We start from the raw sequence: 24,693 nt of genomic DNA, 5'->3' as shown, positions 1-24,693 counted from the left end.
TTCCTATGGCATTCCTGCAAGGGTGGGATCACAGAACTACAGAGTGGTTTGGGCAGGGAGGGACCTTAATGATCATCCTGTTCCAACACCTGCCATGGGCAGGGACACCTTCCACTAGCCCAGGTTGCTCCAAGCCCTGTTCAATCTGGCCTTGGACATTTCCAGGGATGGGGCAGACACAGCTTCTCTAAAAATTGCTAATAGCAATTTCTAATAATTAGTAACAGCTATTTCTAATGTTTGATATAAGATATCAATTATATGATATAATGATAACTATTAAGAAATTAATACATAATTGATGCAAAAAATTGTTGAGATCCTCAATTCATGACTAGTGAAGTATCCCAGGAGTAACAATCTGCTCAGAGGGAGAATCCTCTGTGACCTTGACCTGAACTGCAGAAGCCTGATGGAGATGAAGCATATTCTGACATCAACATTCACCTCAGGAACCTTCTATTCCACAAGGAAACGTGTCCCTCGCCCGTGGCCACAATCCAGCAAAGCCTTTCCACTAAAAGTTCAATGCCCCACCAACAGAGCATCCAAACCTCACAGGTTTTCTGTTCAAAAATGCTGTGTTTCTTACCAGTTCAGAGAATTCATTATTGCCCAGATCAAGTCTCTCCAGCTGAGTCAGTTTGTGCATTGACCTGTAAGAGATTAGGAAATATCTAAAATGAGATTTTAACTTGCAAAATGTCAGTCAAATTTTGCTTGGATGAAAATAAAGCTGCAACAATACTGTTCTGGTAAAAAGAATTACACCAGTTTGATGCTGATGATGCAAATTTGAACAATATATTCCATCCTTGAACTAAAAAGCAACAGTTGTTTCAGTGTAAAAATAAACAGAATCTTGGTAGAATTTTGTATAGTTTCTCAAGGAAAATGTCCCTTGTTAAGTTTATAAGTAATTGAAATGAAATACAATATAAAAAGTGGCTTTTTGATTCAGATTTATACATTTGTGATCAACTTTTTTATAACTAAAGAGTGGTTTGGCTCTTCATGGCCTGAGCTAGGCCCTCCACTGCTCTGAGGTTCAAATTTAATGGAGTTCAAAGTAAATATATCAATCACTGCCTTTGTTTCCATGAACAAAACCAGGACAGGGTTTTACCACTAGAGCAGAATTTCTCTTTTAAGCCCTAGTGGACCAAAGTGGTCTAAATATCACACTAGGTTTGGTAAAAAAAGAGATAAAAATAATTAATTAAGTAATTTAGCATTAACTGCAAGAGGCAGTTCAGGGGCCTTCTAAGGTAATCAAATCATAATCAAAAAATTAGCATAGTCTTAACTGCTGTGCTCTAAAATATCAACAATTTCATCTCTGCAATTTGCACCAGAGGTAAAAATGATGATCAAAAATGCTGGGATTGGAAACCAGAGCCCAGTTTTAGCATCTAAATGATGGCAAAATGAGGCTGTGCTGTGGCTGCACAGGAGCTCTGCTGCATATTTATGGCAAGGCAACTTCATTTTTAGTATGTTACAACAGGGAAATAAACTCCACCGAACTAGAAAGGTCAGTCTGCAGGAGGAGAGGGAAGTGAGTCTTCGAAACACAACAAATATGGAATTTTTGCTGATCATTGGGTGGTTTGGAAACATCCAGAAACAGGCCCAGTTTTATTTCAGCACCATTTCGTCTTCCTGCCCCAACAGCCACCCTGACACACATTAATTCCTGATAAATTTGCTGCTTAATGCTGATACTTGCCCTGTTCCACACTCAGTTCACTGATGGGTTAATTTCTCTTTTTCTTCTCCCACTCTTTTCCAATGTATTTCCCAACTTATTTGATCAATGCATAAACTAACATTGGTGTGGAGGCAGATTAATTTCCATTCATTGGGGTTCCATCAAAAGATGAAGCATTGCCAAGGTCTCCAGTGGAATATTAGCTGAGATTTTCCATCAGCTGCTGCTATTTTTAGCTCTTCCATGTAATTACTTTTATTTTTCTTAGGGAAAGCTTCATTATATTTTTTATGTGGGGTCATTTTATAAAGGTGGATAAGGAAAGGAGCAATTATGAGTAATGTTCAGTTAAATATTCATGATTTAAATGATGTAATGGAATGGAATTAATGTGCTGATAAAATTGACCAAAGATTTTCCATAAATCTTTACTGGTATCACATTTGGAGCTATTTTTCCATTCATAAGTAGCTCCACTCAGGACTTACACAGAGAAGATCTGATTTCTGGCTCTTAGGATGGAAGTCTTATTAGGTTCAGAATAAAGTGAATATTTAAATTATTTTTAAACACAATAATGGAACATGCTAAAAACTACAAAAGCATGAAAAACCAGCATAGAAACTAAGAACACTTAGTGAAAAATTAACATTGCTCACAACGGTTCTAAACCATAAATTATAACTCCCATGATACAATTCAGGGGTATTATTCCTGGTAATCACCTAAATTGCCTAATTTAACTTTCTTGCATGTTTGGTTTTGCTGTCTTATTTAGAAAATACTTATTTACACATTTTAAACACATTAAATATCCAGGAAAATGCCTTGGTTTAGACTTTCTGGCAAAACAAAGGACTTGTTTTAATGGAATCATGGGATTCTCCTCAAAATCCTGTTTACTCCTGACAGGCAGGAGATAGTGATTGCATGAAACCTTCAATCACAAACTTCTGATCACATCCAAGTTATTCCCACGTGTGAAGAAAAGTAATCATAAATAACCAAAGGACTTCCAATAGGTAAAACTTCACAAGTCAGAGACATGATTGGATTTCCACAAAAAAAATGTCATTTATACAATGGAATAGGCAACATCAAACAGGAGCTTCTGCTACAGAGTTGGGACTGAGGAGGTTCTAAGGGTCACACACATTATTTCTTTGGGCAGCAACTCACAGAATTCCTTTTCCATTAGAATTTATGACATTATTTTCTGAAGAAATAAAAAATAAATGAGGCAAATCCATTGCCAGTACTGGATTAGCTGCTGTGCTCATCTCAAATAATATTTTCTCACATTTTTGTTGTCCACAAAAACCTTTATTCCCAAATTGTTGGAACAGAGGAGCCTCTTAGTTTTAGTATTTTAAACTTTGCAATGTAACTTTAAATTCATCAATTAGTTGGTTTGGAAGTACTTTGTAAAATTAATATGTAGTAATTTACCTGTTGCAGAGGAGTTAAATCTTAACCAGGGCTAAAGCATCACATGATCCAAGCACAAAGAGCTGTTTATACCTCATGCAACAGCTTAAAAAAATCCCCTCAGTTTTCAGTGAATCTCAAGATAATTTATATAACTTATAGAATATAAAGCAAGTATGATATAAAGCTAAGGACCAAGGGTATAAATTAATCTGTCATGAAGCACTGAATCTATTATCCAGCCTTCAAAATAACAGAGTGAATTTAAAAGCTGATTTTGAGGATACAAGAACTTACACAACTGAAATACCCAAGAGAGAAAATATCTAAAATAATAAAATCATGACATTGTTACGGCTGGAAAAGACCTTTAAGATCATCAAGTCCAACCATCAAGCTGCCCCACCACCATGTTCATCACTAACCATGTCCTCAAGGGCCACATCTACCCATGTTTTGAACCCTTCCAGGGATGGGGACTCCACCAGGTTATTAAATCAATACAAAATGACTTGGGTCATTTTACAGGACTTGGTATCTGTGTCCCCACCATCCTGAAGACCGAGAAAAAGCAGCCCAAGGTTTCCATACTAAAAGCTGACCAAAAATAATCGATGTTTCATCAGGATATACAATATATGATTCATATTTCTAAGGAATTCCGCACATGCTTTATGCTTTTATGGGCTCCTTTCACATGAAATGAACAAACATAAAGAGAGACTGAAAATGCAGTTTTAGCCCTTTTTTCCCACTTTCTTTGCCAGAGACCAGGACGAAGATCTAACTTAAGGTGCTGAATAATTAACAGGGATGAGCCAAGCTGAAACAGTGTTAAGGAATATCTGATGATTAAAAGTTGACAGAAACAGCCAAGCAAAAAAACAAGAGTTAAAGAATTCTCCTCTCAACACAGGTTCCTTATTTTGCAGTCCTTTTGATTCTTCTTTCTTCTGAAACATGGCCTGAAGGCAGCGTGAACACACATCAAACCCAGGCTTATTTCTAAAGGAAAAGCCAGAGAGATAAATAGGGATGTGTTAGAAAAGGTAAGGAGGAATCTGAGATGAAAAATGTCCTGACTCAGTAACTATCTGCATCTTAATTGAGGAAGTGGGATAGGAGTGGTCGGAGAGAGCAAAGAGCACCTTGGAATGACAGAGCAGAAATATCTGTGTGTAGTTCTAGGCAGAAGGATGGTTGATTTCTTCTTCTCCAGGAGTAGTTCAGATTACAAGATGGGGAAGATCTCCACAGACAGGCTCTCCAGGAGAATTGCTCTACCACACCATCAACAAGGATTCCATGACTCCTATCGGACACGTGGCTTGGGAAGGGAAAAACCAAACTGTAGGGCCACAGTGTGATCTTTTGATCAGAGACCTGTTTCAGGCAGGCAGGGGGATGATGTTGAATTAGGAAATATCACAGATATGGGCAAGATTTGTTTCACAACTCAACGCCAGGAAGGAACGACAAAATGGAGCTTGTGAGCTTTAATGGGACCGAAATGGGACAAACATGGAAAAGGTCTAAAATACGGCTAACAAAGCATAAATACTGAAAATAACTAGTGAATATAATCTACACATGTATTTCAATAGGAAAAGCAAAGATTACTGGTCCATAAAAGAACTCACTGAGTAGGAAAATGCAATTGTGATGAAGAACTAATGATCACTGGCATTTACTCAGACACACGTAACACTCAGTTTTTCAGAAGCAATCATCCAGCAGGGTTTGGATGTGGAAGAATAAAGGCAGTTGAGAGTCATCAAGTTTTGCATGATTGTTTTTCTTTCCTGATGACATCAATAAAAGCCTTCCAGTAGAGGGAATTTTTCATGGCTCAAGGGAAAGGGCAGAACAAGGTGACCTGTTGTACCCCACGGAACCGATCACTGGTTTAGGGCTCTCCGCTTGCTGACTTTACAGACCTTCTGAGGGGTACACTGCAAGAACTTCACAGCATCACAGAGTCACAGAATCTGCTGAGTTGGAAGGGACCTACAAGGATCATCCAGTCCAACCCTCAGCCCTGCACAGGACCAAGGTCACCCCAGGTGTCCCAGAGGATCATCCAAACACTCCCTGAGCTCTGGCAGCCTTGGTGCTGTGACCACTGCCCTGGGGAGCCTGTTCAGTGCCCAACCACCCTCTGGGGGAAGAACCTTTTTCTGAGATCCAACCTAAACCTGCCATGACACAACTCCAGGCCATTCCCTGGGGTCCTGTCCCTGATCCCCATAGAGCAGAGATCAGTGCCTGCCCCTCACGAGGAAGTTGTGACTGCAATGAAGTCTCCCCTTAGTCTCTCACCACAGAGGGACACAGGGCACACAGACACCAGCTAGGACAAAGAGAAGGTCTCTGATGGCCACGTAGGTAAAACCCACCCTGTTCCAAATGGCTCCCCTCAGCCACCTTCTCTCTATTGACTCCTCCTGCAGCTGGAATTGTGTGAAGGTGCTTTTACTCTGTATATTTGGGTTTACTCAAATACAGTGGAAATTACACTCTTAACTTAAGGTGTTTTGAGTATAACAAGCCATTTTCTTGCACACCATAAACCAAACATTCCCGAGAAAGCAGAGCATGGAGTCTAAGCACAAGCAAATCCAATCTCATTAGTAACAGGCAGAAGGAACTCTTTGTGTTTTTAGCTCCCGGTCATTCTGGGAGGAGCTCAAGGTTCTGCGATAATTAAGAACAAAATGAGTGGAAGGTGGGCTATGTTGATTCTCCACAGTTATAAATGTTCTCCCCTCCCACCCCTTTGTGCCATTAACTGAAATTTAGTGCCACTGATCAGATCTAAACTCTTCTGAAAAAGAAATCATAGAATCCCAGAATCTCAGACTGGTTTGGGTTGGAAGGGACCTTAAAGTTCATCTTGTTCCACCCCCTGCCATGGGCAGGCACACCTTCCACCAGACCAGGTTGCTCTGAGCAAGATGAGCTTTAAGGTCCCTTCCAACCCAAACCAAGCTGCGATTCCATGAAGAATAATTAAGGCAATTTTTCAGACAACCTTATATAAGTTGGAAAAGCATTTTTACAATAAGAAAGCAATATAACACATCTTTCAGCCTCTTCTCTGAGCAGCAAATATATTTATTTTAAAAAGCCTAAAGGGAAAATTCATAGTAGTAGTCACTTATTAAAATATTGCCAATATTTTAATAACGTCGTGCCAAGGTAGTAAAGCCTCCTGGAGTAGGAGTTATTAAACTCAGCCAGAGCTGCTATTTGAGGAAAACAGGTCACCAGGAACGATGCACACATTTGTAAAGTCAAAGTGTGCCAAACAGTTTCCATCCTGATCACAAACTTGGGAGAAAGTGGAACAGCAGTTCAAAAAATAGCAGGAGAAAGCAAAGCTTTCCCCCAGATTTAGATCCCCTGGACATGTTCTGAGCTGAGATAAATTCCTTGTTCCACTGACTTCAACACACTTCAGACAACTTGTGATTTTTGCAAATTTACTTCCTAAAATGGGATTTGGGGAGTGGGAAGGATGTGAGGAATAGAAATGTTATGGCACTAATGTTTGTAAGTCACAACAAAGCTTTTTACCACTCGATTATCAGGTTAATGGAAATAATAATCACTTTTATCCAGCAAATTTCCCATCTGGAGGAAGGTAATGCATTGGGATATGTTTGATCTCTGAATATCTTTCTGGAATTTCTGTATTATTCTGTTTATTTTGTCAGTTTGGAATAAAGTCTAAGCTACAGAAGGGCATAAGAATTGTAATTCTACAGGTTTAAATACCTCCAATTCGCAAATTTAACCTCTGCAAAACACCCACTATTATTTGAGATTTATTCTGCCAAGGACGAATCTGGTCTAATTCACTTTATATTGTTTTAAAACCAAATCACCATGTCCTTTTTATACAGGTTTTATGCTGCTGCTTGGAAACCTTCATCTGTTGAGTCTCATACACAGTCTCACCACTTTTAAAAAATAATCAACATAAATAAGAGTTACAAATAATTTCAATAAATCTAGATTTATGATCATTACGTCAAGAATAGGAAACTTTCCCCACTTTGCCTTGTTCCCATCTTATTTCTTTGCTAAATAACCTGCATCCCCCCCACCAGCATTTACTTTCTACATTTATATTTGTAAATTTGGGGGGAATAAAATAAATGGAAAGAAGTGGGAAGACATGGAAAAAAGAAATGGAAGAATGTCAGAGAAAAATGTCATTTTTTCCCACATTATAGTTACAGAAAAAATAAAAGTACACTTGGAATTCAAAGGATAGAAAAAGTCCCACTTCGTGACATTTAATAAGAGTAAATTATTCTGGGTGAAAAACGTGTTTTCCCCCCAAGCTTTTTTTGCAGTACATAATTGTGAAGCCAAAACAGATACTTTAATTATATCTGCAAAAAATATTGTTTTCACACCTTAATTCGTTATCCAGAAGGAAAAACTTAATGAAGGGCATCCTTCTTGTGTCCATCTTTCTTTCAAATAATTTTAATGGCAAACTTTAAATGAAACTAACCTCTGCTTTGGAATTATTAGAAGAAAACTCATCTAATGCCCTTTATCAAGGAAGATATTTGAGCATTGACAATAAAATATTATAGAAAATAGCAACATTTATTTTTCATAGACTTTTTGTGGCACTTGAACGCACAGAAATTCTGTTTTGATGTAAATAGTGGCAGCAAAAGCTCAGAGATTCCTCACAATTGGAGGTGTCTGGAGAAAAAGGCAAAGTAGAAAATACTGATGTGATATTTTATTGCCTACAACAGGTAAGATCAGAGAATGATTGTCCAAGGAGAGTCTGCATTCTGACAGCAAAAATAATAAGGAGCAAGTCTCAGAAATAAAACTGTGTGGCTAAAACACAGCCTCTATTTTCACATGGTTTTGTTACAATCAGAACTTAAAAATGTGCAATCAAGAATTAAAAACATTGGTTTATATTTTAAGTCTGAAACCAGATCAAGATAAAATGGCTAATGTTAATGAAAGGAAAAAACCCTCCACCTTTATCGCCATCATCATTATTACCATCATCATTTTCTTATCCATAAAGTCCTTTTCTTCCTGACTCAAATCAGGAGTAAAACCACAGGTATGAAATATTTTGGAAAGCAGGAATGTTGGACCAAGACAAAGCAAACTGAGGGGACCCAGATAACTGCAAAATCAGAATATTTCAGAAAAATGCTTGTTTAAACCAACAAGAACAGAATGACACATGCAAATGCCTGCAAAGGAATGTCAAAGTGCTGAGCCACACCAAGAACCTCACAATGTAATTATGTAATTTCTGATAAAAACTTAACATTTCTGAATTATTTCATCCCATTTACCAGTTATTCATTATTATTTCATCCCATAACCAGTTTACCCAATAACTCTTTTATCCAATAACCAGTTACCCAATAACCCTTTTACCCAAAAACCAGTTTACCCACTAATCCTTTTCCCCAATAACTAGTTTACCCATTAACCATTTTACCCAAAAACCAGTTTACTCCATAACCTGATACATGGTCAGTGTGTGCAGAGACAAACACTGATATATCTCCCCTTGACTTCAGGTTTTTTCAGCTTAAGTAACACACTATTTTTAATAAAATATATTAAATATATATATGAATATATTCCATATAACACTGCACATCCATTATTTTTCCTATCAGATTAGGACCTGCTTAACTCTTCCCCATCTCCATTCCATCTGGAGCTTTCCCAAATGATGCCTCCCTCTTTTTTCTCCCATGTCCCAAGGGTTTCTTTGTCAGAGTGAAAACACTCTGATAAAGAGCATTTGGCCCTATCGAGGCTCTCTCAGATCAATGACTCAGACATTTTACATTCACATCTTTTTTTCCCAATCTGATTCCTGACTGAAGAACTCCTCATGTATCAAAAATCTCTGTTAGTCCCTCAGGACGTGACCTTGTAACTGTGCTATTAAATTTCATCCACTTTTTAAATGCTTTCACCTTCAGAATTACTTAATTCTGCCAATTTTAGAGGCTGTACTTGAGATATTAAACTTTTACTCCTCACAAGCCAAATTAATTCTGAGCAACAGCTGAAGACCAAGAGAAATCCTGGTTTTCCCTAACATCAGGTGCCAGGGAGTCACACCTTTGGTAATATCTCCATTGGACATCATTTCCTAACATGCAGAAAAAACAGAGCTGTAATTCCTACTGTCCAGAAAACCAGAGAGGAGCTGAGAAGCCACAGCTCCAGTTGGGTACCAGTGAGTCACCCAGCAAATACAGGTATTTTCTCACAATTACAGCCCCTCCAGGCTCTAAGACACTGGTGACTCACCAGCAACAAATGAGGTTCCTACAATTTTTCAATTTTCCAAATGTCTACTGAAAGAAATCCCCCAGAACCCTGCAAAGGTGTTTTCCTCTGCCCAAACAGCTCTAAGAGACAAGATCCAAGTGCTATAATGTCCTCAAAGATCTTTGAAACACTCTAGACCTGAAACAATCAACAGCACAGGGAGTTTCTGAGGTTTTCCTGAGATATGAGACACTCTTGATTGCTCTCAGGAGTTCAGCAACGTCCAAAAACATTCAGTTTGGGAGTGGCGGGTCTGCTGACATCTCTTGATGTGAAGAGCAATGAATGTTTATGACAGAGTCTGTTCTTAGAAAATACAAAATTCAAGCAAGTTAACAAGCTTCCTTAGGCCTGGAACCAGGCCAGGCTTAAACACAACTGTTGGATAGATTAAAAGCTTCTGTTGGAAATGTTCTTAGAACTTTCTTTTTCCAACTAAGACGTAAATTTAGCTACTAGATTTTGTTGAATAATTGGGAATTTAGTTCAATTACTGTAATAATTGACAAAACCACAGACCCTCCTCATGCCAACAGGGACAGCAAAGTTCATTAGCAGGGAACAGCTCTGAGCTTTGCTTATGGAATGCTCAGGAATGTTTGTCCACAAAAATTGGGAAAACTGGTAATTTCAGTCTGGGGTTGGGTTAATTCTGGACTAGGCTGAGTTTTACAAGCAGAAAGCCACAGTGCACTTCTCCAAGGACAGGCTCTGCTATCAGCAGAGAGTCACCAAGCACATAACTTGGCCAGAATCTCCCAAAAGCTCTGAAGAGTTCAAGAGAAAAAAAATAAAATCTAATCTTGTTGCATAAATTAAAGCTTTACTAAAATACTATAAATTAATTGCAATATTGGCCAGACAGTTCCAAGTATTTCTAACTGCTCAGAAGATCCTGGAAACCGGCGTCAAGGATAATCTTTGATCAAACCACACAGAGGGGAAATAAATTACTGATTTTATAGAAGAGTATTGGGAAGATCTACAGGCTGAACATACAGATATTTTCAGTAGGTTAAAACTGCACATGCAGAAGTATTTTATGCAGAGAAAGTGGTGCTGGCAGAAAATGGGAACATCCAGAAGTGCATTGGAGTTCCAAACTGAGGCATTAAACTCCTTTCTAACAAGCCCCAAATCCATGGATATTTTTCCATTGGTGAGGATCCCTCTTCCAGAAAACAATTACATAATTCTAGTCTGGATAGAAAAGCAAAGTCCCCGTTTTATGCAGTGCAGCATGGGAGGGGTAGAGATTTATTGTTCAGTTCTTTACCATTTCCTTTTCAAAACCATTGAAATGTTGGTCAAATTCCAGCAACAAATTATAGAAACTTCCTTTTTTTTTTTGTAAACAGCACCAAGAAACACCAGCAAATTGATACTTCCTCCCTATTCTGCCGATGCAGGCTTTTTAACTGTTCTGAAAAGCACCAAAACCATTTAAATTCTGTTCAAACCAGCATTCCATCAGGTTACACAGAAAGTGTTTTCAACATATCAGATTAATTACTGGAAAACAAACTGTCATATCATCACTGACCAGGGTTCTCTCATTTGTTACTTTTCAATTTTATTTATTTATCTTAAAATGTCACATTGTAGATTTTGGTCATTGATTTACACTCAGTTAATGTACAGGATCCATCTTCCGCCATGTCACAGAATCACAGATCTTTGCTTTTTGCTAAAACCCTTCACTAAAATTTCTTTAAATCATGCAAAAAAAAAATACACTCTTAACAGAAAATACACCATTGCATTGCTGCAAATACAAATATTTTTCACTTTTGGCAATTCCAGGTGAATAAATGTAAATATTCCATCACTTACTTTGGTAGAGTTTTCAAGTGGTTTTCTCTTAACTCCAAAATTCGCAATTTGACAAGTCTAGAAATAGGATAAAAAATAATGAGTTCATTCAGTGAATTAGTTCAGGCATCCATAAGAATGATTTAAAATTACTTATTTCAATAAAGGAAGAGTCTGTTTCATGCACTACAGTCCAATGATCAGTTCTTCTGGGGTACAAAATGTGTTCAGAACCAAATAATTTCATGTAAGGACAGACACACTCAGGCAGAACATGTCTGTCCTCAGTGAAACTCTTCTGAAAAGCTTCGACAGAATTCACCTAATAGCACAATGGAGTTTGGAAGGGCTGTTGTGTGTAGGTTCTAATTCATATCAACACTCAGCACATGTCCTACTTCTGCTAAAAATACTGTAAATTAAAAGGAGACCTGCGAGGGGTTGTAGAATTTGCAGAAAATTTCAAAGGAACTTGTGAACTGAAGAGCAGCGGCTTTTTATCCTTCAGTAAACCTGGAAATGCTTGAGAGAAATGAAATTTTACTCTGTTTACTTTGCTCAAGTCATTAATAAAATAGTTTGGAGTTACTGTGAAAAGCTGGTATATTCCAGCCTGGCTCAGCTCTGGGTCAGGGCCAGGCCTGTGCCACAGCAGCACTTGATTTCCCCAGGTCTGAGCAGACCAACATCACTTACAGCCTCAGGATTAGTTTTAGAGTGCTGGGTTGGTGTTCTCACTTGAACCATAAAACATACAGGACGGATAAGTATAAAACTGGTATTAGGTGAATTCTGTAACAATGTCAAATATTTTCTCTGTTCATCTTTTGTCTTCTGAGCTCTGTGGCCAGGTGGACAGTCCAGAGGCAGAAAGGCCAACCATCACCTTCATCATGTGGAATAAACTCCCCATTTCTGCCACAGTTGGGCAGGGTAGGGATCCACCAGCTCCTCCTGCCCCCTTTTATGGCAAATTGGGTCAACTTTGAATTCTACCACCTCTGCTTTGTCCTTATCTAACATTTTTTGGCTCAGTTTTTGCTGCATTTATTTTTACCCTCATTCTCCAGCCCTTCTGCTCCACTGTCTTTTGAATCTTCTCTTGTTCTGGTTTCACATGTTGCCTTTCAGTCCTTTCTTTCTTCCCTTCTGACTCACAGCTTTTATCTTTCAGCCCATTTTTCAATGGCAGAGCCCATATTGCTGTTTTCTGCCCTTGCCACAACTGAGTCACACATTTGATGAAGGACAGTCCCCTCCAAGTTCTATTTCTTCTCACCTTTTCCCTCAACTGCCAAACTGCATCACTTCACCACCACATTATTGCTGACACAACATTCCCTCTACAACAATCATTCATCAAAATTGTGCTGAAAAGCCAAAATCTGTTTTTTGTTTAGTTTTTCAAGAGAAGGTAGATTTAAACCAGACCCTTAGAGCCTAAGCCAGGTTCAAATGCACGATCACTGTGCTTTGATGACTCATCCTTACCTTCCAAAGTTAGCTGGAAGAAACTCCAAAAAGGCATCATTTAGATAGAGCTGGGTCAGATTTAGAAGTTGTGTGAAGCCATCTGGCAGCCTAAAAAACAGCAAAACCCTTAATGCTCACCTCAGCGTTGCCATGGAAATAAAACAATGTATATTTAGAAGAAGAAAGGTGACTTTCTCTCTCACCTTCTTTGTCTATCCAAATTCTCCAGAAGAACTTACTCATTACAGACAATTTTGTTCATTCTCATCTTCTCCACATTGCAATAACCACATTAAATAGCCTTTTCCTCCTTCCTAGGTAAGGGTTTAAGCCAAAGGTGTCTTTCTTTCTTTCTTTCTTTCCTTTCTTTCTTTTTCTTTCTTTCTTTCTTTCTTCCTTCCTTTCTTTCTTTTCTTTTCTTTTTCTTTCTTTCTCTCTTTCTTTCTTTCTCTCTCTCTCTTCCTGTCTCTCTCTCTCTCCCTCTTTTTCTCTCATTCTTTCTCTTCCTCTTTCCCTCAATTTTTTTAAACTGAAGTAGTAAAATTTCATCCTTTTCCTCCTTCATTCCATTTCATAATTCCTAGCTTTACAAACCAGATTTTTTGTTACTATTATTACAACTTCTTGGAAGGGAAAAGTGTCATCAAAGCCCCAACCAAGAGGTTTTCAGTGGCCAAACACATGAAACCTCAGCCTCTGTGCTTTGCCAACTCTTTCTCTGCTAAGTGGAAAGATCCCACATCCATTAACAGAGGACTTGGATCTTCCAATAGACTCATCCCCTCTGGGTTTGAAACAATTAAAAAGAAAGTTAGATTAATCCTGCAAATGAACTTGACACAATTCCTTTAAATCTGAGCTTATTTTTCTGCACCTACAGAATGCAAATCCAGCTGCTGATACTCACTTGGACACGGGGTTCACACTGGCTTCGATAATCGTTAAACATTTACAACACTTGATATTTTCTGGAAAATCTTGAATTCCTAAAAAAACACGGAAAGAATTATTATTTACACAAAAACCTGTTTATTTGTTTTGTTCATAAGTGAGTTCATTTGGTATTTTCAGATCAGACTTCCGCTCCAACAGGAGGGATACACACATTGAGTATTATAGTTTAAAAGTACTTAAGCCCTAAATAAACACACCAGAACAGAATCTATGCCTTATACTATGGCTATTATGCTAATGCTTGATTTATATAATCTTCTAGAGTTAAATAGTGACATCATCTGTACTGGTATTTGTGCCTTTCATTTCTTCCCAAATGGCTTCTCTTTGTCTCTTCCGAGAACACAGAGAATCCCGAGAGTCTCGAGGACTCCACTGATAAGAAATTTCCCAACATTTTCAGGAGTGCCAAAGCATCATTTTTAAAACAAAGACACTTGAGTTCAGGCTTGCAAAGGTTTTTAGGCACATAAATGTGTAAATGCATAACTGGGGATGCACATCAGCAAATTAATCTATATAAATCCTGGAATTCTTTACCCACAACCCCATGTGCTTAAATCCTTCACACAAGAGCCTAGTGAGTTCCAAGCCACTTTGGGAAGTGGAACAGTTCATAAGTGCACTGAAAAGTGGCCTCACACTCCTCTTGCCAATATTTTTTGGGCACAAGTCATGTGATGCTAAACCAAAGTCTGATTTTTAAAAGAAAAATAAACAAGGTAGATCTTTATGGAACCTTCTCCAAAGTGCCAGGCCATAATCCAGACCCAGACCACGAGGTTCTTAACCATTAGGAATTAAAACTTCATTATTGCTCATATTCACCACAGTTCCTTAAGACACTTTGGATGTCTCACCATTTTTACTGATATCAAGCTCTCTGAGGTTCACGAGGCTGGCGATGGTGGTGGGGAGGCTGGACAGGTCGTTGTCAGGGATGCTCAGCTTCCGTAAAGCCTGACAGTTGAACAGTTGCTGCAATAAAAAAAAAAAAAAAAGACGATTTACAGAGTTTCAGGGAAAACAAACAGTTTGAGATCATTATTTATACACAGAATGGTCCCAGGCACGGCCAGGAGTTGGACTCGATGATCTTTGTGTGTCCCTTCCAACTCTGAATCTGTGAAATACCACAAAACTCCACTTGCTCCAGGAGAATTCAATCCTCAAAACATATTTTTTTCGAGAATACATTCTTACAGTCAATGGGAATAACCCAAATTAGCAGTGGCAATGGTAAAGAAGAGCCTTCTGTCCAAAACTGCATAGTCATTGCAATCAATGTTTTGTAAGTATTTATATTATTACATCATATATAATAATTATACATTATTGATCTGTTTTACATGTTTCATATCAATTGAAAAAATTTTGTGTCTTGTGGTAAAAAATATTTAATTTCATTACATATTTTTCATTACATATTTTAATTACATTTTGACTGCATGCAGATTAAATTAATTATCTTCAAGGTATAAAAATGCTCTGACATTAATACAATGATATATTCTTTCTATTCCCCCTCAAAATTGAGGACTTGATTCTTACTTTTCATTCAAATTCTTATTTTATAAAAGCAGGTCCCCAGTTTTCACCAGAAAATTCAGTGGGTTCTGGAAAACAACTGCTCTTTGCAAGCATCTCACAAGGGTCCTTCCAGTATCAGTGCAGTTCTCATCAGATTTAGTCTTTCTCATAGACTTATCTGTGAGAATAAAGTCCATAAACTCGCTCACAGCCTATCTGGGAATGCAAAATAATTTGATTTCCTAGATGGAAAACTCAGCCAAGAATCCAGGGAGGAGAAAACTAACATCAAAAGGGCTTGAAAATGGCCACTTGTTGCTTCACTTCAAGCAAATTTTAAAACAATTTGAAATATTTCTGAGGTAACTTTCTATGATAATCCTTTAGAAAAATTTTGCTTTTCCTTCAAAATGACCAGTTCTCAGAAAATGGGAAGGAATCATGTGAATAATGAATACTCAGGATGAGAAGCACAACCCAAGAGGGATAGGAGAACCCATTCCATGCAGGCACTTTCCACCTCATCCACAGGAAATCTCTCTCTGGAGAACAAGGAATTCCTTTCCAAGAGCACCTGCTTTTCCTTTTGTAAGGAAGCACATCATTTGGGATGAGTCTGGAAAGTACCATAAGTAAGAGGCTCTGGAGGTGGCCCTTGTTCTACACAAGAGCAGCTCCAGACCTTGGGGATGTTCAGCAGGAGGAACCTGCAGGATTTTGATACAAATACAAACCAGGCCAAGGTTTGGGCAGAAAATTTCCTGAGTTAAACTCCACAAAAGAAATACCGTATGGAAAATGAAATGCCCAGTGCACATTCCCAGCCATTCCCTGGAGAATTCTTATTTCAGAAGCCGAGGAAGGTTTGGAACTCAGAGTTCTGACACTGTGTGAACACATCCAAGGCTTTGGAACTGCTGAAGGAAGAGGTCTAATAAAAAATATTCCCTCTGGAGTGATTTGAATGATATACTGTTGTATCAGAAAGAATATAAGGGTGGGGAACGTAGGCCCAAAATTGCCCACTGGATGGCCAATTTTTTCCCCCATTGGATGTTCCAAAGGTGTTTTTCTGAGTTTCTGGAGCTTCCTGGCCTTGCCATCCTGATTTGGTTGGAACCATTGCTCTGGATATCCATACATGACTTAAATTCCTTTCAGAGTAAAACTCAAGAGGTGTTCATTGAGATTTAATTATAACAATGGACTTTTATTCTGAATATCTCAAGTCAGAAAGGCTTTGGCTGTTCCAAAGGTTCCTGGGGAGAATTTTCATCCCACTCCTGTTTTTCTGGATGTTGATTTCCAGTCACTCCACCTTCATTAAGATCAATATTCTTTTTTATTAGTCATCCATTCATTTGACTCACCCAAATAAGGGACATTTGTGCAGCAGCAGCTCAAGATGATGAATTCAAAGGCAAAGAAAATAAAGACTTGGCAAGATTTAGGGGAAAATAGGGTAAGAATTATATAACAATCCTGCAAATCCTTCAAAGAAAAAAGGAATATAAAAATTACAAACTAAACCCTAATTTCTAATGAAGTAACAGAAAAATCATAATTATGATATATCAAATGTAAGGTAAAACCGAAAATAAAAGCAGGCAGAATGAGTTGAATGCATCAGCTTAATGCAAAATAATTTATTGAGTTCTAGAGTATCACGTAGCAATGAAAGCAAGTAGGGTAGATTGGGACTTAACAAGTTTTTAGCAGTGCTTCTATAATTTTTATAATTTTTATAATTTTATCATTATATTTTTAAACATGATCAAGTTCAAGATTATAAGGAATTTCAAAAAAATGTTGTAATATCAGAGGCACAAAACATCTGGCAAAGAATGGAAAATTAACAAAAACGTCCTGTGGAAGAAGTTATTTGAAATCCTATTTACAGAGGGGCTAAAGTTCTGCCTGTGGTAGAATGCCACATGTAATACAAAGTTAATGGTAAGTAATATAGTGCCATTTTCAGGAAAAAAAATGCCATTTTCTCCCAAAGAATATTAATTAAACAGTGGAAAAAAGGTTCAGAGCCATGGGGCAAAAATATCTGAAGCAGCAAATTTGATAAAGAAATTATTTGGGCTGTTTAATTCACGGTAATGATTAATAAAGGCTTAAGACAAAAATGATCACTAGTAAGAAAACAAATTAACTCTTATTAATCTTCTCTTACACACGGCCAAGACTGTGATAAATGCTGTGTTTACGATAAATTAAAACTAAAAACTATCACCTTCCTAATTTTTGCCTCCTTCCCTTTGGTCGTCAGTTTTCCCATATGGAATCATGGCATTATTCTGTGCCCTGCTCTATTTGTCTTCCATCAGTCACTGCAGCTCAGTCTGAAAACCACTTTGATACTTCCAACCCAAAATACATATATCAAATTATAAAGATCCAGCCCAAAAATACCCAAAATCCCTACCTAAATTAGACATTTCCAATATTCTTCTGTAGCACAATGAAACCATGACATAAAAGAGAGCTGGATCTCAGGGATCCATCAGCAGCAAATGGTCTCCACCAGGACCCATTTCATGTTTATGGGAACAGAAAAAACTCCTGGTTCTCTGTTTTCTTCTCTAGGAGGGATCAGGCAGCTCTTCACAGCCATTTTCCCCCATGAACTAAAGCTCCTGGAGCTGCCCTGCCTTTCCATCTGTGCAGAACTGGGGATGGAGTCAATGACCTCAAGCAATGGCCCATCACATCCCAGTAAAGCAACTCCATGGAATAGGAAAAGCACATTTTCTACATTTGGAAATAGAATTTCTAGGAAGTCTCTGTGCAGCCTAACTGAGAAATGTGCTGTGAAATGATGGAAAGTGGATTACAGGGGACAGTGTTTAATTAAAGACTTGTGAGCATCTTTCATTATTGTGGAGAGAAATTCAATTACGGGCTGGATTACATCCCTTCACGCTTCATTATGTAGCCAGCACCTGCCATTAATTGGTTTTTCCACCACCTTGCTCTCTTTTGTTTCCAGAACACTTAAGTTACAGTAACTTTTAATTCCTCCTAGTAAATATTAATCAGCAGAAGAAGAGATTGAAAGATTCCGTAAGAGGAATTTTACTCAGGAAGGATAACTTAGGTGATCTCATTGCAGTTGTGAAACTCCTACTCAGCACTGGCACTTCCCAACAAAATCACAAAATATTCTGAGTTGGAAGGGTCCCACTGATATCCCAGAAGGATAAAGGGCTCATTGTGACAGAGACCTTCCTTTGAAAAGCAAGGATAAAAAGGATTCAAATATAGTGGCTCCTGATCAAGCTACCAAATGCCACAGGAATAACTTGTGCAGAACCATTTCTTTTGGACAGTTGTTCAATTCCCAGTTTAAGGCTCCACTGTCCGTGTTCCTCTGCTGGGAAGGAGTCATCAGTGCTCCTGCTCTGCCCTATCCAGCATGGAGTGTAAGGATGAGGGTTTGGCTGCTTGGGCTGTTCGAGAAGGCAGGAGAAACTGTACAAAGTTGCCCTTGAACCCCCAGAGCCACCAGCCCCTCTTCCCCTCCCAACAAGTTGTAACTGCAATGAGGTCTCCCCTCAGTCTCCTCTTCTCCAGACTAAAGGAGCCATCGCTGTCCAACACACATTTTAGGACTCAACGTTGTCTTCCAGCAGAACATGGATTACCTTGGGTAGCTCTTCAATCTGGTTGGCATCAAGGTAAAGCTCCTCCAAGGTCCTCTCAAAATTAAAAACCTCCTTTGGCACCTGCTGCAGGCCACAGTGAGAGTAATCCAACACGGACACGATCTCTTCCTCCCCTCGGAAACACCGGCACGGCACCAGGCGGCCGATGATCTTCCTTTTGGTTGTCATCTCCAAGCAGCATACTGAAGAAAAAGGGGAGAAAACACAGGTTACTGAAACCAACAGCATTTTGGGGACTCTTATTTAGATTTATCATCAAGATTGCAGTCCATAAATACAGTTTTTCTGAGGGATCTCTGTAGTCTGCATTCTGCAGCTCTTGTTTTACCTTTCTCCAGAACATGGAGAAGTGTGATTTGCCAGTGGAACCACAAAACACAACCTCAACCCAGCAGCTTTTCCCTACACCAGGACAGAAGGAAACACTCCAAGCCCAGCCACAACCATTGCTTGGTTTAACAGTGAAAATAACTGTGTGGAGGCACAAGTACAAGCACGTTCATCAAAGCACAGAGGGACGTGTCAGTCCCTGGATCATGAGTCACGGTGGTGAATCAGGCAGAGGTTCTGATTCTCCCTGAGAAATTAGTGTTAATATCTAGTTCCTCTGACACCAGCAGAGTTCCTCAGCTTCCCACAGCCACTGCTGAGGCATTTCCACTGAGTCCTCAACCAGAGGAATAAAGAACACCAATTTCCCTGCTTACAGAACCAGAACAAACACATCCCCAGAGCAGGTGTTTGGGTCACCTGCCATTCCTGCTCCTCTTGTACCGCCTTGGGCTGCTGAAAACTCACAGAAAGGACTTTTTCTACAGTAAAATAGATGTCTAGGAAGTTTCCCCATTCCCAAACTTCTCCCATCCTCGATGCCAAGTGCTGCAGACGGTCCCTCAGTTTGTGTGAGCACCTCTAACTCCCTCGAGTGAGTTTACAAAACTGGGTCTTATTATCTGTCACTGGAACAAAACACTTTAACTCACCACTGCAGAATGGAGAGAGCAGTCAATAAGTAGATTTTATAATGTCAGGCAGTCCCTAAATCTGGAATAAATATTGACATCTTGAGAAGTTATTTTAACATTATAGATAAATCAGGCTGTCCTGGAACATGTTATCACAAAGGCAAGAAGGGCTAAACATTCAGCTCCCATTTTCTAAACCACTTACAAGGCTTTGAGTTACATTTAGGGAAAAAATGCACTAAATTAGTCCAAGTAAAGCAAAATAAGGCTTGCCATTCCCTCAACACCAATCTGTCCCTACTGATACCTGCACTGCACCTTTAGCTCCAGAAATCTTCCCAAATCATTCAGTTGAGTGCACAAGACCAAAACAGATGAAAACTGACAGAGCACTTGTCCTACAACACATAATTCCCAACGAGAGCCACCTCTGGAGCTGCCCAACCTCTTGGGATTCACATCCAGGAAGCAACGTAATTCAAACCCTGACAAAGTAAAAATAAATGCCCTTGGAATAGCAAATTATTTGTAGCTTTTCAAGCCATTGGAGGATAATGAACAACTGAACAGTGACACGGACTTCAAAAACTCCTTGGCAAACCCTTCTTCCCACAGGAATTACAAAGCACTTTGCTGGGCTTTATTCTCCTCTGCTGTGGGCACAGGCATCAAACACACTATTTTAATAAAACCCTACAACAAAACCAGGATAAAAGACCAGCCAGAAAGTTTACAAATAGCCAAGTGACAGAACCACACTAAAAATAGCAATTACAGCAGCCAAACCAATTTTTAAAGGTTTTTTCTTTTGCTTATGCAAACAAAAGCATTTCCATTATTGCAGTTCATAAAAATAACTGTAATTTCTTCTTCAACAGAAAGTTGTTTTAAAAGCTAGAGGGAAAAAAGCAGATAAACAGAAGTGAGTTAATTACTCTGCCTTCCTCAAATGCTTTGGTAAGGCCTGACTGTCATGATAAAATAGGTTTGTGGATTAATTGGATTATCCATTGGAAATGTCCTCTTCAGGAGACACAAACTAACCCAATCCCAGATGTGAGTTGGAGAGATGAACAAACTGGATTTGAGAAGAGATTAATACTTGAATAGCAAAGGAACTTGAACCTGAATTGTGGTGCATTGCTAAGATCCTGTGAGAAATGAGTGTGAGGTGACTCCCCTGCAGAAACTGCTCCCAAGGGACTATTTGCTGCAGGAATGACTATAGGAAAGGCTGAACTTTAATATATTTTGATAAGAAGTGGGTTTGCACATGCCTGTAACCTGCTCCATTATTTACCCTTGGTAAATAAAAAGAAAACACACAGAAATGCTGAAAAATCTATAAAAAAAATCCCCTGGGAATTCTGCTGTTCTTTGCACCACAATGGAATTGAAGGGCCTGTGCTTGAAAGGAGTAACATTTCGTGCTCTGTGGACTCGTGGTAATTAAACCTTTTATTCATTTCAGCATTATTAATTATTACCCTGGACTAATTCCAGCTTTAGTAATTACACTTTTCTTACCTACATTTTGTTCTATCCTAATTTTCAGGGCCTTTCTTTCCTGAGGAAAGAGGATCAGCCCAAGAGAGTCAGCAAAGAGCCACCCCCCAACTGCAGGAGCTGAGTCACATCAATGCTTCATCAGATTCCTTAATTCCTGCAAGGCTTTCCACCTCCTCATGGAAACACCAGTGCTCAGTGCTTTTCCCCATTTAAACCAGTAAAAGAACCGTAATTCTCCCTGGTGGGGATTAGAGGTCATTGCTCAACACGTCACACACGACGCACTGAGATTATTCACTCCAAGAGAGCTCAAAAATCATATTATTTCTTGAATGAGATAAAGAAACTATGAAAGAAGCACAAATATAACCTGCTACTTATCAGCTTCAAGCAAGCATCTCATTATCAGCATCTGCAGTTTGTTCTCTTCTAAAGAAAATCCTTAATCTAAGCAAAACAGGAGTTTTATGTAAATTAATTACAACAAAATATCCCTTCTGAATTAATGGACCTTTTGTGAGGCAAAAACACTAATCCCTGTTTATAAGGAAGCACAAGAGAAGACATTCTTTCCCTGCTGGAAAGACAGAGGCAGAGAAAACTGTTGCATGTTCACAAAACTGATTTAAAGATGGGATGAAACAGCTTGACAAACTCCAAACCTCCAAGGATCTTGGAAGAATAGAAAAGCAGTAGGTTCTTTTCAGAATACAAGATAGAAGAATTTCTTTTTTCATCTCAGAAGTTTTTTCCTCTGCAATGGGTCTACATATGATGAGATGTACCCGGAGAGCAGGATTAGATGGGATATTGGGAGGGAATTCTTCCTGTGAGGGTGGTGAGGCCCTGGCACAGGTTGCCCAGAGAAGTTGTGGCTGCCCCATCCCTGGAAGTGTCCAAGGCCAGGTTGGATGGGGCTTGGAGCAACCTGGAATAGTGGAAGGTGTCCCTGCTCATGGCAGGGGGTGGGATTGGATGAGCTTTAAGGTCCCTCCCAACCAAACCAGCTTGGAATTCTGTGACATTCTTCTAAAGAGTCAGTAGGTATCTGAAAAAAAGAGGTAGTTAAAATGCTACTGCAAAAAACCCCAGAATTTGTCTATATATAATTGGTAGGACAAATCAATTTTTAATTTTCTGTTTTTCAGGATAGATTAATTATGGATTTAATTTTTCTACCAAACAAGTTTTCCATGTAACGCTTCATTTAAGTGTTCTCATCTCAGAGAAGTCTTGGGTCCCTGTTGCACTGCATAACCTGAATGAAAATTCAAAGAGGACAAAACCCAACAGCTATTGGGGGACCAGCCTGTGCTATGTGACAGGGTATCAAACATAAAATCCCTCACGCTCTTGAAATTCCCTTCAGAAGACTCCAAGAAATCACTGTTTCAGTGATCTGTTAGTGCTAGAAGGTTACTCAGAAATGCTGAGAAATTAAAGAATTGAGAATTACTGAGAAAATAAAGAACTTGGAAGAGAGAACGGGAGCATTGCAAGGCTGAATTGAGCAATAATGGCAACATTTGCCAGAGGGTTCAGAAAATATTAATTATATTCAAAGCAGCAAAGAAGTCGCTTCAGTGACTCCCTTGTGCTACTTCACAGATAAGTGATGATTTTTCTGTTCTTTCTTTCTTTCTCTTATTATCAGCACAATCAACAAAATCAATATGCAAGTATGTTGGCTCTTCTCAGCAAGTTACACGATCCATCTTGGAAATCACAAACATATCAATCACTGAACTGATACCACTTTTCATCATCTCATTATGGTTCTCCCAGAGGTGTTTTACCACTCGAGAAAAGATGGAAGTACAGAGAAGCTTCTTTAGAGCCAGAGCACCCCCAAAAACCCGTCCCACCCAGAGTCTCCAAAGTGGAGACCCTCAGCTGATCCCAGCCAAGGCCACTCATCCCTGACAACTCCCAGTGGATCCGGCATTCCCAGAGCTCAGAGCCAGACTGGACACGGACACAGCACCAGTTACTGACACGAGAGGAGGCTGAAACCCAGACTCCCGAGCTCTTTCTTTTCCTGGTATCACAGAACCAGGGAATGGTTTGGGTTAGAAGAGACCTTAAAGCTTATCCACTTCCATCCCCTGCCATGGGCAGGGACACCTTTCACTAGATGAGGTTGCTCCAAGCCCTGTCCAACCTGGCCTTGGACACTTCCAGGGATGGGGCAGCCACAGCTTCTCTGTGCCAGGGCCTCCCCACCCTCACAGCCAAGAATTCCTTCCCAATATCCCATCTAACCCTGCCTTCTGGCAGTGGGAAGCCATTCCGCCTTGTCCTGTCCCTGCAGGCCCTTGTACCAAGTCCCTCTCCAGCTCTCTTGGAGCCCCTTTAGGCACTGGAAGGGGCTCTAGGGCCTTCCTGGAGCCTTCTCTTTTCCAGGTGAACGCCCCCAGCTCTCCCAGCCTGTCTCCAGAGCAGAGGGGTTCCAGCCCTTGGAGCATCTCCATGGCCCCTTTGGACTTGCTCCAGCAGCTCCATGTCCTTCCCGTGCTGGGGACCCCAGAGCTGGAGGCAGCACTGCAGGTGGGGTGTCACCTGAGCTCGTAGAGGGGCAGAAAGCAGGACTGCAATCTCTGCTGCATCAATGCACCTTCCCACCCAGATATCTTCCTGGGAAAAAAAGAAAATCTTGAAGGAAGAGGGCTGCTGCTTTTCAAACAAAGAATAAGCAGATTACATGTCATCAGAACTCCTTTTTGAATGGGAAAATGGTGAGAAAATGCAAACTAGCAGCAAGGACTGATGTAAGAGTTATATAAGCACAGCTCTCCTGTCACAAGGACAGTGTTATGGCTACAGACAGAAGTCTTGGCTGGAATAAAGAATACAAAGTAGAGGTGCTAAAGTTACACAACTGACTGAGCAAAGAAACAAGTTAGTACAAACTCAGAGTGTCATACAAAACAGCCCTAAGATGGTGCCCACAAAGGTGCAGATCATAGAAGGGTGAGCAGCACATTTAAAAACTAAAAGCTGGATGAAGAGGTAGAAGAGATGGAGAAAGATTCCATCTGCTCAGATCTGCAGAGAGAATATTACTCCATTTTTTTAAATCTCTAAATTATTAATAGGGTTGTGTTGCTAATTGAAATGTGGGGCTGGAAATTAAGATGACTCTGAGAGCTTTGAAGTTCCCTCATTATTTCAGTGACCCAGACTGGAAATGGACACTATGTAAATCATCTAAGCAGCACACATAATTAATTAAAAGAGAAGAAAGGAAACAGAAGTGGATGTCTGGCCAGTGCCAGGAGAGTATCAGTGA

General features: G+C 39.5%; 1 protein-coding gene across 8 annotated transcripts in view; it reads right to left on the bottom strand.

Annotated features, from left to right (window-relative positions):
• The window catches only part of LRRC7 (leucine rich repeat containing 7), a 208,364-nt gene that overhangs the window by 45,367 nt on the left and 138,304 nt on the right, over window positions 1–24,693 (bottom strand). For all 8 annotated transcript variants that reach the window (XR_001873261.1, XM_017805638.1, XM_017805636.1 and 5 more), the window contains 6 exons: window positions 18,910–19,112; window positions 14,587–14,704; window positions 13,680–13,758; window positions 12,791–12,880; window positions 11,321–11,377; window positions 593–656 (listed from right to left, as the gene is read on the bottom strand). Coding sequence is in view for 7 of the 8 variants with exons in the window: in XM_017805635.1 (XP_017661124.1) it covers window positions 593–656; window positions 11,321–11,377; window positions 12,791–12,880; window positions 13,680–13,758; window positions 14,587–14,704; window positions 18,910–19,112 (611 nt within the window). In the remaining variant the exon portion in view is untranslated. The remainder of the gene's footprint in view (window positions 1–592; window positions 657–11,320; window positions 11,378–12,790; window positions 12,881–13,679; window positions 13,759–14,586; window positions 14,705–18,909; window positions 19,113–24,693) is intronic.

This window comes from Lepidothrix coronata, unplaced genomic scaffold, assembly GCF_001604755.1.
Source record: "Lepidothrix coronata isolate B3197 unplaced genomic scaffold, Lepidothrix_coronata-1.0 Scaffold12, whole genome shotgun sequence".
Taxonomy (NCBI): domain Eukaryota; kingdom Metazoa; phylum Chordata; class Aves; order Passeriformes; family Pipridae; genus Lepidothrix; species Lepidothrix coronata.
This window is presented reverse-complemented; position numbering and strand designations above follow the sequence as displayed.